The 19939-nt window shown below is 34.5% G+C and overlaps 1 protein-coding gene across 1 annotated transcript in view; it reads right to left on the bottom strand.

Moving 5' to 3' along the window:
- Positions 1–19939, bottom strand: part of LOC107590295 (SH3 domain-containing kinase-binding protein 1-like) — a 66611-nt gene that overhangs the window by 2375 nt on the left and 44297 nt on the right. The window contains exons 3-17 of the mRNA XM_016279005.1: positions 16854–16977; positions 14407–14513; positions 14104–14299; positions 8572–8792; positions 6796–6871; positions 6570–6664; positions 6333–6434; positions 5968–6019; positions 4944–5015; positions 4500–4659; positions 3262–3335; positions 2893–3002; positions 2142–2291; positions 1018–1238; positions 741–846 (exon numbers count right to left, since the gene is read on the bottom strand). Of these exons, the coding sequence (XP_016134491.1) occupies positions 741–846; positions 1018–1238; positions 2142–2291; positions 2893–3002; positions 3262–3335; positions 4500–4659; positions 4944–5015; positions 5968–6019; positions 6333–6434; positions 6570–6664; positions 6796–6871; positions 8572–8792; positions 14104–14299; positions 14407–14513; positions 16854–16977 (1866 nt within the window). The remainder of the gene's footprint in view (positions 1–740; positions 847–1017; positions 1239–2141; positions 2292–2892; positions 3003–3261; positions 3336–4499; positions 4660–4943; positions 5016–5967; positions 6020–6332; positions 6435–6569; positions 6665–6795; positions 6872–8571; positions 8793–14103; positions 14300–14406; positions 14514–16853; positions 16978–19939) is intronic.

The following is a 19939-nucleotide window of genomic DNA, read 5'->3' as shown; positions in this document are numbered from 1 at the left end:
CAAAAGTGTTGCGTTTATAATTTTGTTCAGTGTGTATATATATATATATATAAATATATAATTATTAATTTGGGTAATAAAATCTATATATTATAATTAATTCTACAAACTAAAGACATTTTAGTGAGATTGTTATTTTCTTACATAATTTCTTAAATATATTCAATGCATTTATTAAAAATAAGATTTTTTATAATTATTATTATTATCAATGTTTAAAACAGTAGTGCTGCAATTTTTTTGTGAAAACTGAGATACATTTTTTTCAGGATTCTGTAATGAAGACCAAAAGAAAAGCATTTATTTAAAAAATTTTGTAAACTATGTAAAAAAAAAAAAAAGTTACAACTCTTTACTGTCACGTTTGAACCTTGCAATGTGCCTTTACTGAATGAAAGTATTTATATATATATATATAAAAAAAAAAAAAGTTTTTGTAAGCCAGTGTAAGATTTAAAAAAAATATATATTAACAAAATTGATGAATTTAAATGACTTACATTACTTACTAAAAATTTTGTAAAATATTTGAAAATAGAAAATACAGTTATAAGTTCAGCATGTCTTAATATCTTAACATGAAATAATGAAACAATAAATAACATTAAAATGATAAAAAATATATTAAATGGAAAAAAAAAAGAAATTTATTATATTATAAAATAAAAAATAAATAAAATAATAATAATACATATTTGGCTGTTTAAGATTGTTTTAATCACTATAAAATGGTGTTGCACCTGGTTAGGGCTACGTTTATGACTAGTATAATGTCTCCTCACCTGCAGTGATATACGAATCCTCTTCTCCTCATCCAGTTCGCTCACCAGCTGTTTGATTTCTTGTCTGAGAAAACAAATTTGAGAATTACACGCATTTCACAGACAATCAATCAACTCGTTCTTCCTACATCGAATTTCCACCACTTCTTGACAATTTCTTTTCCCTTTTTCACTACTTCACTCTGTCTGTCTTTCATCTAACCCACAGTCCCGACCCCATCCCGCCGGTTCATACTTGTGCTGGCTCTTCATGAGCTCCACAGTTCCTTTCAGGTCTCGTAATTGTGCTCTGAGCTCCTCCAGCGTGGAGGTACCCTGTTCGTTCTTCACTCTGGCATCAACCGAAGGGGAATGGGGCCGCAGACCAGCGCTGCCCTGGTGGAGAGAAGCCCCACTGGACCCAGAAGATGATGGAGGGGCACTGGGCTTAGGGGGCAAAGATGATTTTTCAGGAGCCTGTGGAAAACCCCCATGAGATATCAGAACAAGAGCTTATCAAACACATTTACTCTCAGATGTTTGTCTTCCATTTCAGGCCGTTCCACAGGGCCTCAGTCTCTGTGTGTGTTTGTGTATGAGGGTATATACAGTGCAAGTATTTGGACACTTAAAGGGATAGTTCACCCAAAAATGTAAACTCTAACATTATTTAGTCGTCCTCACGTCATTCCAAATCTGTATGACATTTGTTGTACTGTGGAACGCAAAAGAATATATTTTGAAGAACTGTTGTCCATTCATTGAAAGTCAGTGGGGTCCAAAACAAAACAGAGTGCTGCAGGGATGACATATTTTTTAGGCCAAAACCTAACAGAAGAAAAGAACAAGGTAAACTCATCTGTACAGCCTTGCTGTGTTTATAATCACATTCTTTAACAATTCTAACTCAAACTTTCAGGGAAAATGCTTTTTAAATAAAGATCGAAAGAGTTGTTGGAAACTTAATGGTGGTGACATTGAAAACATGTGAACATGCAGCACTTTATTGGACCCCATTGACTTTTAATGTATGGACAAATAAAGCTTTCTTTTAATTTCCTCCTTGTTCCACAGAATAAAGAATGTCATACAAGATTGGAATGACACAAGAGTGAATAAAAGATGACAAACTTTTCATTTTTGGGTGACCTATCCTTACACTTAACTGAACTTACACTTAAAATGTAAGAATACCTTTACATTATATAACATATATTTAAAAATGAAGTGTGACTTAAGTATCCAAAAGTAATACTTTTCTGTGTCACTGTACATACAATGCTTGACTAGGGCGCTCCCTTGTGGTAGGACAGGGATGTGCATGCAAAAGGATGGGTGGGTATCAGGGGGTTGGGTTCACTGGGAGGGGGCGGGGCTTACTGTTATGACTGGCACTGCCTTGGGCATCTTCTTGGAGTTGTCAAGAGTTTTGGGAATGAATGAGTCCTGCTCCTCCTTTCCCATCTCCTTGTCTCTCCTCTCCTCCTCTGGAGATGGGGAGTCCAGGAGGTCAGGACTAGAGAGAGAGAACTAAGAAGGAGAGAGATTTTTAAATGATTGTGACCAGATAACCCACAGACAGGCGAAGCAGGGTAAGCCCATGTGACATTCACACATAGCAAATAGCACAATCACATCTGACGGATTAACGTTGAACACCTGAAGGCTCACAAACATATGACGTCGTCAGCTGATTGCATCTGATAGGTGTGAAAACAACCAAACATGATTGACTTGACACATTAATTGGTTAAAAATAATAACAAACCAGCATGTTTATGTTGTGTGGTAGGGTTATTATAGTTAACTAAAACCATAAAAAAACATTTTTGTTACTTGAAATAAAATAAAAATGAACTGAAATAAACATAAAAAAAAACTGTTGACAAAGCAATGCTTCTTATTTTCTTTTAGTTTAACTTAATGTACTAAAATAACTAAAAGTAAAATAATAAATGATATTAAATAATAATTTAAATAATAATAATATTATATTAAATAATATTAAGCAGCCAGAGACTTTATTAATATAGACATATAAAAAAAAAAGCCAGAAATACAACAAAATTATGAAATCTTTAAAAAAAAAAATATAATAGTATCTCTACTAATATAACACTGGTGGACTCACAGATGTGAAGATCTGCGATCGTGGCCGTCGGTCCGTCACACGGGGCCGTGACGTGGTCGGGTGGTTCAGCTTCTCTGTGGATAAGACGATGGAGTCGAAGTCTTCTACATCTTCAGCCGAGTGTCACACAAATACAAACATAAACACACAGGACCACATATATATCACATGCATATGAATCACAAACACAGGAAAAAACACGTAATCGTAGACCGTAATCGCACATCTCCAGGAATGGAAGTGAATGAAGTGAGATGGACAGACAGCTGTTGTAATCGGATTAGATATGGATTATTATTCTTGACATAAGTCTTATTAGTCACGACAGTGTTATTCTGGATTGAAGGGCAGCTCTGGACAGAGACTCACCGACATCTACGGATTTGTCTGCAGAGCCTCGGTCAGCTGCCACACCACTGCCGTCACACTTCGGACTGTCACACCTGTACAAAAGAGATTTAAACAGAATGAGCTTAATTAAAACATGAAAATAGAGCAAATGTACTGAGAAATAATTTGATATGAGATGGAGAGGATTTCTAATATGTAGAACTGAAAGTCTGATTCATTCTAGTGAATAGGTTTATTCAGATGGTTTTAAATGAATCAGTCAAAACCGAAATAATTCACTGATTCATTAAAATCACTGCAAGAAGTTGTTTTGATGGTTCTAAATAAATCCATTGAAAAATTTTATTATTTGCTTATTCATTGCACAGAAGTTGTTTAATTTGGTTCCAAACTAACCCATTCAAAAAACTAAATGACTAACTGATTCATTGGAATCACTGCATAGAAATTTTTTGAATGGTTTTAAATGAATCGGTTGAGAAAACAAAACGATTCACTGACTCACTGGCATTTACTGCACAAATGATGTTCAGATGATTCTAAATGAATCCATTCAAAAACAAAATGATTCACCGATTCATTGGCATTTACTACACAAATGATGTTCAGATGATTCTAAATGAATCCATTCAAAAACAAAATGGTTCACTTACTCACTGGAATCACTGCACAGAAGTTGTTTGGATGATTCTAAATGCATTCATTCCAAAATTAAATTATGTCACTGTTTTGAGATTCAGTCATGTAAAATAGGTTGTTTATTATTTATTATCTGTTAAAAGTCTGTTTGTCACACTAATTGAGATCCTCTATTTTGTGCCAGATAAATTCTGTTCTGTATTTATCTATAAAAATGAATGAGATCATCTGATACTTAGATAAGATATCATGATGCATCACTGTTTATTTAATCATGACTTATGTATAATGATGTGATCATATTATGAGTTAATTCTCCATCACTACAACACTCTGCTATCTCAATCACCCTGCTATTATGAGTAATTTTAGAAATGAATCATGGCTGTAAAATGCACGTTTGAAGAGAAATCACTAGGGGTCAATATAAAGTTCACAGTCATTGTTGTATCAACCAGAACACTCAAAAAAGACACCATTCACCATTATTATAGATACTTTATATCTTTTTATAAGTGTATATAATGGGCTGAGAATCTTGTTACTTTGCAAATGTGTGTGTTCCGTGATCTAGTATTAGTGATGCTGATTCATGCGTGTTTGTGTGTGAGACTGACGGTATATTGGGCACAGCTGGTCTCTCGGGTCTGTCTGGGCGTTTGGGTGGTAGCGATAACGGTCGATTCAATGAGTTGTTGTTCTTTGGGGGGAGAGGCTTCTTTGGGAGGGCAGCTGGGAAGGATGGCTTTGCAATCTCACCCAGCTTCGACTCCTCGCCTACATGTAATCATCATCATCATTATTAAAGGGCATTAAAAGTCATACAAGTTTGTTTACAGGAAACTAAGAGAGGGTTTGTCAAAGCAGAGAGGGAAAATGTAATTCCAACATGTGTTTACTTCAGAGAAACAAGAAGTCTTTGAAAACACACAAGCAGTAAGCCAATCTAAATCTTTCAGAGAAAGGCAGCACAGAGCTGTAGGTTTTGCTGTAGAAGGTCAAAGTCACAGAATTAGAGTTGACCAAAGCAAATTAAAACAGATGAGAGAGACGTTACCTACCTTTTTCCTCAGCTCTGTGTGGGAGAGATTCAGGCCGTTCTGGTGGAACCCTTTTAGCCTCTGTCTTTTTGTCTGGGGATCAATACACAAAATATGAGGGTTCAACAGGGAACAGCTGACTCATTGCCAAGCTTTCAGTTAAAGTGACACAGAAACATGTCAAAACCTATAGGGTATGAGTATGGTACCACACTGAACATCTGGGTTTCAAAATCCAATCCAATTTAAACCCAGAAATTTTGAAAAAAAAATGTAAAACAAACATGATATAAAATGAAGAAAAACACTGCACTTTTCTGCACTATTTATAGGTCACTAATTCAATTATATACATTATTTATTTATTAAACAAATTAAAACACTGATCAAGTGACTCTTAGTACAGACAATCAGGTGTTCTTGCTGATATTTTTGGGATCATCTTAAATCATGCTGGAGAATATAATCAGAGGTTTTACAACTTGAACAAAAAAAAGTTTGTTGCAGCTTGAGTATTTATTATATTATATTATATTATAAGACTTATAGACAGATAGACTTATCGTTCTCCACAAGTTAGAGCCAGAATTCACCTGAAGAGACATGATTATTTATAATAATATAATATAATGATTTTTTAAAACCTGTTTTAAATTGGAATGCTATATTGTATTTATATAACTTCATATGACCTTGTTGCATGTTTAATTTAGTGACACAAATGATTATTCAATCCTTGATTTCATTTGTCACACTGGAAATGGAAGGTCAAGTCTAGAGTTTTGCATTGTGGGATACAATACTTTGACTGCAAGCTACACATTTTAACATATGTAGCAAATCATTTGGCTAGTCATACTCAAAAATGGTACATGTAGTATGGTAGCATCAGTTTGAACAAGACCCCCGCTGTCATTTTCAGGTGATTAAACCTGATTGTGAAAGTTCATACATCGAGCAGAAACACAGTCACAGATGGGCATGTAAGCTTACATAGTGAGAAGAAATAAAGAAAAAATGCAGAAAGGAAAGAAGAGTTTGTTACCTGTGATCTGTTTAGTGGTTGGTGCTGCAGGTGGAGGAGGTTTTTTAGGTCTCTGTAAGCGCACACACAGTTTAAACACACAGTACACAGTTAAAACACCCACATGGATTCATACACATTTGTCCTTTTAAAAACACAATCCCTTCAGGCCAAACAGCACTAAAACATCAAAGGACATGCTGCTACATCAGGCAAAGGGTGAAGAGGGAGGCAAAGGTACAGGGCAGAGGGGAGCATGTGTGTGTGTGTATTTCACCACAGCTCTGCCTTCACTCAGAGACTGAGGCCCGCTGTCATACAGGACGGGAGCTCCCCGTTGGAAACAGCTGAAGTGTGTCAGTGAGAAACAAACAAGAAGATCTCACCTCTTTTTCTACCTCAGGAATGAATAACTTCACAAAGTTGTCTGGAAACACTCCCTGTTTGCCGTTCAGCTCTCCAAGCCACCAACCAGTGTCTGCACTGTCCTACACACAGCGAAAACACATATTAGTCTATTTGTGTTCTAAAGAGGCCAAACGCCAATTAGAATATTTGATGTATAATATACTGTTAAGTTATTGATTTTTTGCACAATTCTGAGGTGTATTCACCAAACTCACCTTATTGATAACCGTTACGATATCTCCCTCTTTGATTGACAGCTCATCTTCGTTCTGAGCTTCGTACGGGAAAATTACTTTGCAAAGCTCCTTTGCTGTAATTTGAATTTTCACAGTCACAAGTCACATCAAGAAACAATTATGTTGTATTTGCATACAATTTGAGTACATAAACAACTTGAGCATTTAAATAATCCACAGCACAGGTGTGATCTAATCCTGTTACCTTTGGCCTTGTTCTCAGGCTCCGCCTTCATGGTTTCCTGGGCAACAGCTAGAGCGACTTTCTTCACCATTGGAGGCTGAGGAGAATCAAATACTTATATTAAATACTGTAATAATTTATAAACGCTAACGTTCAAAGTTTAGGGTTGGTAAGATAAAAAATACATACGATAATATGACTTTTTTTTTTGTAATATTGTGAAATATTACAATTTAAAATAACTGTTTTTTATTGTAATATATTTTAAAACGTCATTTATTCCTTGAATGCAAATCTGAATTTTCAGCATCATTTCATTGTCACATGATCCTTCAGAAATCATTCTAATATGCTGATTTGCTGCTCAAAAAACATTTCTTATTATCAATGTTGAAAATAGTTCAACTTCATATTTTTGTGGAACAGAATAGATTCTTTGGTGAATAGAAAGTTCAATAGAGCAGTATTTATTTTTGATCAGAAATCTTTTGTAATGTTTTAAATGTCTTTACTGTCACTTTTGATAAATTGCATGCGTCCTTGCTAAATAAAAGTATACATTTAAAAAAAAAATCTTACTGACCTTAAACTTTTGAACAGTAGTGTAAAAGAAATATAAAAACATACATTTATATCATCCATAATTTATATCATACATAAGATGGTAACACTTTACAATAAGGTTCCATTAGTTAATGCTAGTTAATGTATTAACTAACATGAACAAACAATGAACAATACATTACAGTATTTATTAATCTTTGTTAATGTTAATGAAAATACAGTCGTTCATTGTTAGTTCATGTTAATTCACAGTGCATTAACTAATGTTAACAAGCACAACTTTTGATTTTAATAATGCATTATTAGTAAATGTTAAAATTAACATTAGCTAGGATTAATAAATGCTGTAGAAGTATTGTACATGCATAGTTCATGTTAACTAAAGTAGTTAACTAATGTTAACTAATGAACCTTATTGTAAAGTGTTACCCATAATAAACATAAATACTTGTTTGTTACTCATAAAATCACACACACACACACACACACACACACACACACACACACACACATATTACAAATGTATATATTTTTTACATTTATAAAAAAAATTTAATTATAAACAAATATATTAAAAAGTAATTTCATATTAGTTTCAACTCATATTAAAAATAATAATGCTGTTGATAATTAATGGTCATCATTGAGGGTAACTAGGAACATTGACCCCCAACCCTGATGAGGGCGGCACTATTTCTTCCAACAGTCTTGCAAAAACAGATGCATTTATTTGATAATAATCTGCAATCATTTATAGTATTAGTTAAAAGATGCTGTGGCCATAAAAAGCTGTCAGGGGCCCAGTGAATTCAAACATACGTGTGTGAATAGCATTCTTAAAAAAAATAAATACTTTTTTTTTTCTCACAAAAACACACACACACACACACACACACACACACACACACACACACACACACACACATATATTACAAATGTATATATTTTATACATTTATAAAAAAATTTAATTATAAACAAATATATTAAAAAGTAATTTCATATTAGTTTCAACTCATATTAAAAATAATAATGCTGTTGATAATTAATGGTCATCATTGAGGGTAACTAGGAACATTGACCCCCAACCCTGATGAGGGCGGCACTATTTCTTCCAACAGTCTTGCAAAAACAGATGCATTTATTTGATAATAATCTGCAATCATTTATAGTATTAGTTAAAAGATGCTGTGGCCATAAAAAGCTGTCAGGGGCCCAGTGAATTCAAACATACGTGTGTGAATAGCATTCTGTCCATTTGGCTCTGTTTATCTGGCCTCTTTCCGGCAGGGGAACCACAGTCCTTCCACAAACATGGCAGGGAATCAATCCAACCCGACACAACAAGCTCTTTAACATCCTGCACTCCCAATGTGGCCTTAACACACACACACACACATTTGCTGTGTTCGGTGAGAGAGAAAACTCTTCCTCCTTCTCCCTCTCTTCCTTTTCCTCTCATTTAGAGCAGTCATGATGGAGTCGGACTAACAAGCACCATGTGGCAGCCAAATGTTTAAACGACATAATAGGAACATCATTAAAACATCTTGCTGCACTGCTGTTCTCAAAGGCCTCATGTCATCTCTGTGAAGTCCCTACGGTGACTTCCATGCCCAGAACACCCATAATGCCCTGTCTCGAAGCCCAAATTACCGCCACATGAAACAAAACACATCTCGGTCGTTGTGTTTAACAGCTCACTTCTAGCCACAGTTTCACATAATTAACATAGAAAGATGAATAGATCAAAATAGCTCATTTCATATTTACCTTTTCGCAAAATGACAAAACAATCCTTCAGAAATGGCTGGTGTAGATACCTACATCTACGTGCGCAAGTCCTGCCTGCAACAGGAACCTCCAACAAGCTTTCAGTCTAACTGCGGTTCACTCCCCCCTGAGTCATGACAGTCTCTTACAGTCTTACAAGCCCTACTTCTGCTTTAAAACAGCCCTGAAGTCAGGAAACCACTCAGAGAGAGAGGAAGAGAGGAAGAGAGGAAGAGAGGGGTGGATATGGAAAGAGAGCCGTGTAAGGGAGTGGTAAATTTGTATATGGGTAAACCTACAGCTTGTAAGCGACACTGGATTTCCATATTCCATTGATTACTTGCCTTGCAAAGCAGAAAATTGTCTCTGTATGCAACAGGTGGAAGAGTTAAGCACTGGAATATATAATACTAGATATCCAGAGACAATCTAGAGAGATTTCCTTTTCTTTCGGAATAAACAAAGTGAGGCTGAGAGACACAAAGTGCGGAAGACGTTCAATAAAAACCTCTTTGATAATGACTTCCTTTCTAAGTGACCGAGAGTACCAGATGAGCTATTTGTGTGTGATCTTCATCCACACACACACACACGCACACACGCGCGCGCACACACACACACACACACAAGCACAAATGCTATATTTAAAATGGATTACTTGCCTACTGCCAACTATTTCTTTAAATAACAAAATGCAACTATAAACATATTTAAAGAGTATTAAGTCACATTGTTCTCACATGACTTCATCAGTTTGCATGTTTAATTTACATAAATATGACTATTTTGCACTTTTGTTAATTTTTGGCAATTTAAGAAAATAAAGAGTAAAAAAATATGCTGATATTACACCTGTATTCATTATCACAGGAAATCAAGTTGAACACGTTGCATCATGGGTACAATAATGAAGGTAGTGTACACTGTTTTAAACCAAAACATATTTATTTTATTAATAATTTTTTAAAGGAATAGTTGTTTAAAATGCAACTAATTAAAAATGTAACTAAAATTAATTTAAAAATAAAATGTAAAACTAAAATCAAGTGAATTTATGCCCCACAACATTATAATGTTCAGTATGAAAAATGTATATACATTTTTATATTTGCTAAATATTACATTGAACAGTGTTAATAAATTATTTGTGTTTTTAAAGATTCACATTAAGTGACAGATGATGGCAGGTAATCTAAATGTAAAAATAGGGGAAATAAGCATGCATAATTAAATATCCCAAAACTGAGCAATACATATGAGTTTAAAGAACTCAACCGATAATGTAACAATATTTTGTGCATTCTTAAAGTATGCATACAGATAATTCACATGTGGTACCTTCTGTGTACTGCAGAAATAGGCCACTCCACCCAACTATAAAAGCTACTGTCAGTTAATGAAGATTTGATGGATGAATTTGCGCCTCGATTGGACTCTTGTCGTGTCAGAAACTTATAAGACATCAGTTTTATGGATGTCGCCATCTTTAATATTACTTTGGTCACAGTCGCTATGGTAACTGGTAAGGAATACGGGCTTGACTCCCGTTGCACGTTCATACAGACAGTATCCTAGAAGCTACTGTAAGTTGCTGTGTGAACGTGACATTTCGAGGCTCACACCTGTAAGTAAATGCAGTTGTCAATCCCAAAAACTGACAGTGTGAATGTAGCCACAGTAGGGCTGGGCAATTTTCAGATTTGATTGATTAATTCGAATGTAATGTTTTGCCACAATTGTATTTTTTATAAATCGAGGAATGACGATTTTGAATATAAATATTACCAAACATTAGAAGTAGACTCTTTGACAATTTGCCAATTAGAGGTCGACCGATAGTGGATTTTGCCGATACCGATAGCTTGGTTGGACCACACTGGCCGATACCGATTAATTAACAGATTGTTTTAAACTTGATACTGAACAAAAACTAAAATAGAGCTTTATCAACAAAACCAGTACTGAACCATACTAGTAGTAGTAGTAAAAATAATAATAATAATAGTAATAGTAAATGTTGAAATTAACACATTCTAACAAGGAACAATACTTACACAGCTTTCATTAATCTTAATGCTACAAATGGACTCTTATTTTAAAGTGTTACCATTTCATTTCAACGGTCATGCTTAAAGATGCACATCTTTAAATATATACACAAAGGCTATAGCATTAAAACTATATACATATGGATATTGTATGTATACTCTCAGACTTGAACTGCTTCTATTCTTGAACACTTGATGATTATCTAATCAAAATAAAAGCGCAGCGCTGAGTCTAGAAAACTCACCGGTATCACACACACTCCGGACACATCGCGTTCAACTCAAGCAGCGGTCTAAAAGAGTTTATTTAATCACCAAACAGACTATGTGAATGGCACGGCAGGATTTTCTGTCTGCTACATTTAAATCCGCGTCTGAAGTTTCACAGTATCACGTGTCTAAACAAATAGCACGTGCTGTCAATGATTTCAACCACTAGAGGCCGCTCTCGCACTGTATAATGACAGCAGACCCTTCTCAGCCACTCCAGCAATGGACGCAACCCGGGAAAACTATCGGCATGGATTTTTGACGATAACTGATAGTTCCAGCAATCAAATATCGGTGCCGATTAATCAGCAAAACTGATACATCAGTCGACCTCTAATGCCAATGTTAACAGTAAAGAGAAAAGAATGATCCAACCGCATGTCGGCACACATGATTTAACCGCTCTGTGAAGGAACATAAGGTGCCATTCACACAGAATGCGCTTTTGTGTTGACAAAGATGTGACGCGGGCAGTGGAATAGGAAAAAATGCAGAAATATGGGAGTTGAATTTCTTTTAACTTGAGCGCCACATTTTTAGAATGTCATTTCATGCATGAGACACTGCAAGAGACGCGAGCGCAACAGTCAAACGTGTCCATGTTCACATAGAAAAAAAAAACAATGGGAAAGCAGCGCAATCCAATAAAAACCTGTAAATAACTACTACTGTATGTCTGAAATTTCATGTTTGCATCATGGTGACAGGCTGTTCATTGTTCATTGTTTTTACAGAACATTTATAGTTAATAATAATAGTCTACTGGTGTTATACCTTTAGTCGATTTGAATTTGAATTACCTTGACTTTTGAGATTTTTTTTTAAAGCATTTTCCTTGTATTATTTCAAGTTTGTACAAGATGTAGTTGTAGTTCATGCATCTTTTTTGCAAAGATATTTAACAAGTGATTTGTTTAACGTTTACATCATGTTGACAAATTCATGTGTGGTGCACTTGAAATAGAAATTTCTTTAATTAGAGGGTAAATAAAGAAAAAGTTACTTGAATTATGTTGTAGTGACATTTTCAAGTTGACTAGTTAAAAAAAAGCGAATCGGTCAAAGTTCTGAAAAAAAAAAAAAAAAAAAAATCGAGATTTTATTTTTTTTTCCATATCGCCCAGCCATAAGGCAGTGTTGTCAAAAGTACCGATGTCGGTACTGAAGTTTTAAAAATGTAACAATCTTCAGCAGATACACAAAGGAGGAATCAAGTATTTGCATGCAGCTTTGCATGCAGCATTCTTCACAGCTGAACTGTTAAGAGTCGATCTGTCCAGGGATCCTCGTCGAGAGTGCTGTGTAGGGTTGTCACAATTACAAAATCTCAGTAGGTCAGTGATAAATTATTGGGACCATTAGCATATTAATTTTAGCTGTGACATTGAAATTGACTTTGTGAAATTTTTCTGGTATTGGTATTATATGTGAACATTTACAATTCTTGATATCAATTTCAATGTCACAGCTAAAATTAATATGGTAATAAACACAGTAATGCATTTGAAAAATAATAAAATAACTATGAATCAATATACACTACTGTTCAAAAGTCTGGGTTCAGTAAGATTTTTTTAAAATGAAATTAATACTTTTATTAAGCAAGGAAGCATTTAAATGATCAAAAGTAACAGTAAAGCTATTCATATTGTTTAAAAAAATCCATAAAAAAATGCTGTTCTTTTGAACTTTCTATTCATCAATGACTAAAAAGTATTAATTATAGTTTCCACAAAAAAATATTAAACAGCACATCTGTTTTCAACATTGCTAATAATAGAATAAAAGTTCTTCAACATCAAATCAACATATTAGAATGATTTCTGGTTTATGCTATTTTAGAAAATATATTAAAATATAATTATATATATAATTTTAAATTGTAAAAATATTTCACAATTTTATTGTATTTTGGATCAAATAAATGCAGCCTTGGTGGGCATAATAGACATATTTCAAAACATCTTCTCGACCCCATACTGTTCAACAGTAATGTAAATAATATTAATTAAAATGAAAGTACAAAAAAAAAAAAAATGGTGCATACATCTATTAGGATAGGGATTCTCAAACTTTTTTGTCAGCCTGATTTGACCTAAAATATTTAGTTTAAGTACCTCCTGAGAATTTAAGTTAATGTTTCAATAACTTAAAAACACATTTGCATGTTCACAGTTCTCTGTTGCCAGTTAATGGTCAAATGCCATGCAACTAAACATATAAAATATTTCATATTCTTTTAGCAAGTGTTTTGAATTCAACTGAATTGAATACTTGCAATTTGTCAAAAACAGAAGAGGAAGTGAATGGTTTAAGACAAATGTGGCATAATTGGTTAGATGTGGCTGGTTATTTTGTAAAACGTATAAGTATCTAGATACATTTCTTCCATTTATTAAAAATGTTTCACTACTCATCCAAGTGACTTCATCAGCCGTAGGGAGGAGGTGGAGATTCCCCCACACTTAACCTCATTTCAATCTGTAACATCACAAGACTCACAAATTACTGTGGGAGTTGCTTGCTTAATGGTGTGAATAGCAATGTCATATGCGATGTGATGAAACTTTCATGTTTCACCATCTGCTTGCTTGCTGGTTTGCCACTTCAGTAAGACAAGTCTTCAATGAAAAAACAAAACAAAAAACATGCTCCAAAATAAATTCCATTTCATTTTATCATGACCTGGATGTGAGGAAGAAGTTTAGATGTTGGCAAATGAGTATGCAGTGCAGACTGACTGGTTCGTGTGCTCCGTGTGTCATCCTGTGGGGTCAGATCCTCAGCCTCGGCCAACAGCTCCTTGGTGAAGTTAGAGGGGAACATCCCAGTTTTGCCACTGAGAGTGCCTTCCCACCATCCCTCCTCCACCTGAGCGAGCAAACACACACAGAAGCAGTTTTAAGAACTACAAATAAACAAGAGGTTCTACATTTGAAAAAATGATAATGTGACTAGAATGACCATGCAGTACCCACCTCTCCCAGAACCTCAATAACATCTCCGATCTTCAGTTCTAGCTCATCCTCATTCTGCGGAGCGTAGCTAAAGACAGCTTTGCAACGCCTTTTTCTGAATGCCTCACCTGTTTACATGAAACATGGATAAATTATGATAAATAATGTTTGTAATCTTTCAAAAGTTCGGGGTCAGTAAGAATTTTAATGTTCTTGAAAGAAGAAGGGATGTAACGATGCTGAGCCGGCTGAATATCGATACAAATACGTGACGACTCAAATCGGTTTAGATGTTAAACAAATCGCGATACAGCTGGAGGTAGGAGTTTATATGAATGTATCTCTGAGGGGAACTGACTGTCTTCAGAAAAGTTTACATGGTATTTTCTTCACATCTTGCCTCAGAATAATGCATATTAAACTGTTTGTTTACAGCTGTATCCAAAGAAACACGCTGTATTACTGCTGTTCCATAAGCGCCACCTGCTGGCAGAGAGTGAATTTGCGTTTTCATTCAGCACGTCTGCTGTTTCTGTTTCGTGTAGATATGTTTCACGTAGTATAGTTTCACAAAATTAAAGTCAGCTCACTCTGTTTTTGCTTCAAATTTCGAAATTATACAATCTAATTTAGATTAAAAACTGCTCATGCTGCATGTATGTAGCATCTTTGTTTGGATTGTGATTAAAATACAGTGATTGCCTCTAATTTTAAACAAAAAAGGGCATAGATTTGTTTATATGAAGAGATTTATTTTATTTGCATTGTTCATTTATTTGATTTGGTTTGGTTTGTCTTAAAATTTCAATTTAGTTTAGTTTTTTTGACATATTTGAATTTCACACAGAAATATGCAGCATTTTGTCCAAGCAATAATAAAAAGACACTTTTTCATTTATAACTTGTCTTAAATCTCATTTTGTAAAAAAAAAAATAGTGAGAAAATCATATCGTGAAATCAGTATCGTGAATCGTATCGCATCGTGAGTTGAATTACATCCCTAGAAAGAAGTATTTTATGCTCACCAAGGCTGCATTTATTTGATCAAAAGTACAGTAAAAATAGTAATATTGTCAAATATGTTTACAATTTAAAATAACTGTTTTCTACCTTAATATATTTAAAAATGTAATTTATTCCTGTGATGGAAAAACTGAATTTTCAGCAGCCATTTCCCCAGTCTTTAGTGTCACATGATCCTTCAGAAATCATTCTAATGCGCTGATTTGCTAACAGCATTTATTATTATTATTATCTATATTGAAAACAGTCGTGCTGCATTTATACATTCTAGCACTAGATGTCGGTCTTCTCTTTACTAAACATTTAGCTACAAGTTTTGCTCCAAGACTACTCACTAAACACATAGACCTCTGTGGCTCATGACAACAAACAGCCTCTGACAACAGATACCCAGTTTCAGTTCTCTACAGAATGGAGAAACTGGGCAGTCCAGCTCTCACCTACCGATATTAATATCTTTATGCCATAAAGCACTGACAATGCCAAAAGATTTCAATACTTAATAGCCTGGAGAAAACCAATGAGACACACATACAGTATTTTGACTCACTTTTCCTTTGGAAGCCAACATCTCTATCTGCAAAACAAATTAAAGTCACATGAACGGACACTAGCACTGTTGTCTGAAAATCAGGAGATATAAATTAAGGGCTGTAAACAGAGCTTGTGTTTCAGAAACCAGCTGAGTATCTGTTCCACTTAAAATAAAATAGTGAAAATAGTATCTGGCAGATCAGTTTGTATTTATTTATTTTTTAAATACATGTCTGTGACCTTAATTATTTACTTAATTGTTTAATTATGTAAGTGATATTAATAATTTAGCAAACATACTGAATGTCATTATATCTTCACATGATTACACAGTATCACTAAAAAGTGAGTCATTTTTATAAGATCAAAGTGTCCTATTGTTATGTTTAAGCATTTTTTTATTGTGTATTTGTACTTAATTTAATTTGACAACATTCTCAATTCAACTCAAATCTGACCAATCAGAAGATTCACAATGGCCCTAAAAAGACAGCATGTGTAGTTTCTGTAATTATTAGAGTAGGAGAGATTTAATAATGTTTAATTACGCATCACACACACGCACACAGGAAGTGGTAGGACTAAATGGTTTCTGGTGGGAGGAGAGTAATACTGTACTTACTCTCAAAGGCCCAATCACACACACACACACACACACAGGTCTGATAGACATATTCCGACCCGGCTTGAATGTCTTTGCAAGAGTATTTTTTTATATAACTGTCACTCTTTTCATCTGCCAGAAGCAAACCTGAGCCAGACCTCTGTATAATTGAATCTTCGATTGACGGAAACTTTAACCGCCCCCCAAATCCTCTCCTGTGAGACATGAGGGGATGTTTGTGTGGGTGTATTGTGCTGAATAAGCACTGAACTACTTTTCAGATCTGGAATAGATCAGATACACTACCTTTCTTGGTGGATCTGAGGCTGGGTTCTGATTTTGGGCTGGCACTGCCATTGGACAGGTCTGATTTGGATCCGGCCAAACTGGACTCCTTCTTCACCTCTTTTTTCGAGTCTTTCTTTATCTCCTAAAAATAGAAAAGGGGCACTTAATGCACAGAAACTCTAGAGGGAGCTCTAGTCCATTCTCATACATTGCGTGTGTGCGCGCGTGTAAGACAGATACAGACAGACAGAGAGGCATAATGTAGGCCTTAGTGCAGCAGAGCAGAGAGGCGCTCATTTCCTGGATGGGCAGTACAGTGACTAAGAGTCAACTCTAAAACACACACACACACACACAGCTTTAAAACACTTCTCCATCTGTTTGTCCGTCTGTTAGCAGAAGTAGCAGCTTTGTCTGTACTGCACTTCTCTCTTCCTCCACTAGAGCTGTTGGCTGTAAAACGTGGCTGGTGATTAACTATAATACAAATAATTGTGATTAATAATTTAATTGTTTATTTAGCTTATGTTTAATACACATGAAGAAGTCTATGTTGAGCTTGAAAACATAAATGGCTTTGTAAAAATAATAATACTAAATTTGAACAAAAATATAAATATGAACATTTTAAACAATAATAGCAATGACAATAACAATAAAAATATAAACAATTTAAATAATATTTTAATTATTATGTATATATTTTAAATAGAATATTACGTATATTTTTTATTGCATGAATCATAATAAAATAAAATAACCTTTTTTTTGGAATCCAGCTCACCTAAATACTACAGTATTTATTATAATTCATAAAATGCCTCGTTATCATTATTTCCTTTTAATAATACTAATTTGCAACAATATGTCTCAAATTCTTTACGTTCACAAATCATTTTATAGTAAAGCAATCTGGTTAAACCCTTTCATAGAGGAGGATGACCTAGTTGAGTTTTTTTTATATACTCCTCATCCCAAATCTGCAATAATGCAGTTATCTTTTCTGGACTTGGTAACCTGTAATGGTCAAAAAGGTTAGTAATTATGCAAGTGCATCAAAAAAAGAAGTTCACTGTATTCATAATGGACAATGACATCTATGCAAATCTCACTGTGGATAACAAACTGACCATTGCTTGATATGGTCTGGGGTTGTTTGGAGAGCTCATATAATACAATGAGCTATAATGTGATAGTAATTTAAAGTGTGCATAATTGCTCTACCCGCCTTGTTCTGTTCATAGTGTGAATTTAAGATATCTGACTTTAAGACCTGTGCAAAGGTTAAGAGTACTGCAGAAATAGATCTCGAGCATCTCTTGGCTCACACAGAGCTGTCATCCTTTCTCAATTTCCTGCATGTTATCTTTCTCTGCTCTTGCCTGCAAGTTCTTTCTGTGTGTTTTACCCTCTCACTCACACTGACATGGTTATTTATTTAGAGGAATAAGAACAGACTATCTGCTTGCTGGATGCTTCATACTTGCAGATCAAGTTGTCATTCTGCAGGTGGACAATATTTAAAACAGGTATCATAAATCTCACCTACATTTTTAAAAATCTGACTCATGTCTACATGTATCTTGGGCCCTTATTTAAGACCCCATAAGATGGTTTAATATATGCAATTCTTTTTCCTGTGGTGACATACATCCAATTGAAACAGGAAGTTATGGCAATACATATTGAAAGGCTTTTCTTTTCTTTTAAATTTGTCCAAAAATCCATAAGAGAAATAGCATTTTCTAGCCATTTGCCATTTCTAATGGCTTTTTACAAAAGTGGATTTGGATCTATAACATAAAAACAAGGTCTGTGGTGAACATTACTTGTAGAACAAAATGTGAAAGTCAACAAAGATAATCAATATTTTGGTCCAGTTTTTAAATGTGTAAAAGATAAAAGTGAATTTTATCAACACTTTAAACACATACAGACCACTTTAAAGCTATTAGACATTGACTACACACCATCATTTTCTCATTTTGGATTCACATGGTCTTTTATCTATCAATTAAAATCTTCATTAGTATCACAACACATCCAGTCTTCACATATCCTTCAGAAAAGCTTCTCCCAACCTTTACAAATCAGTTCAAAACCTCATTAACATTCAACAAAAACACCAAACAAAACAAAGTTGCAATATTTTTCAGCTAGTGTTAGGGTTAGTGTTTTTAAGAAATAAAAGATGTTTTACAAAACTAATTAAAATGCGAAGGCTTATCGTAACACACAAACCAGGAAGTCTCTCTCATACAGGAAAATGTGATTTTCTTTTCTGAATAATGTGTAGAAATATTAACTTTAAAACTTATCAGCCAGGGAATGAAATAAGGTTACAGTAGTTAGCTTTCTTTATGTGTGTGAGAGAGATAAACTGAAGGAGAGAAAGAGAGCGGTGAACAGTCTAGGCGTGAAATGAGAATATAGCAGTGAAAATGTGTGCATTTAGAAAAGATATTCAACCATAATAATCATGTTGTAAGGGAAACAGTGATAATTTTAATTTAGCTCAAAGGGAATCATTTAAGATTTTAAAGGGAACTCCACCATTAATATGCAAGGGAATTAGGACAGAATCACTGTTTTACGGCTGATCACTGAGACGGCCAGCGAGTCAGTGAACGAGCCGTATGACAGCAATTCTGCAATGGATATCTATATCCAAAATATAGTGAAAACACTATTAATTAGCACATGTAACAAGATCGGCAGTTTAAGACATTAACTTGTGAGCACAAAACACAAGATACTTCTCTTATCCATATAAATAAGACTTTATTGGATAAATCTAAGACATATAAACTAATCTAACACACGCATTCACACACAAGTTGCAGAAAGAGAGAAAGTGAGGAAACCAAATCTTAGATTGTCTGATTCGGTCTGATATCCTACAATGTGTTTCATCATGCATTTAACGTCTGATCAGCAGACCGATCACATGCACAAGAACTTAAAGGGTTAGTTCAACCAAAAATTTAAATTAGCCCATAAATTACTCACCCTCAAGGCATCCTACACAGTAAAATCAGCAGTGTAATATCTGCAGTTAAAAGTTATTAATTCCCAAAGAGTTGAATTAACAATCTACAGTGTTA

The sequence above is a fragment of the Sinocyclocheilus grahami genome, unplaced genomic scaffold (assembly GCF_001515645.1).
Source record: "Sinocyclocheilus grahami isolate Dianchi unplaced genomic scaffold, SAMN03320097.WGS_v1.1 scaffold126.1, whole genome shotgun sequence".
In the NCBI taxonomy this organism is placed as follows: Eukaryota; Metazoa; Chordata; class Actinopteri; order Cypriniformes; family Cyprinidae; genus Sinocyclocheilus; species Sinocyclocheilus grahami.
The sequence above is the reverse complement of the archived record's forward strand: the minus strand, read 5'-3'. Positions and strand labels throughout refer to the sequence as shown.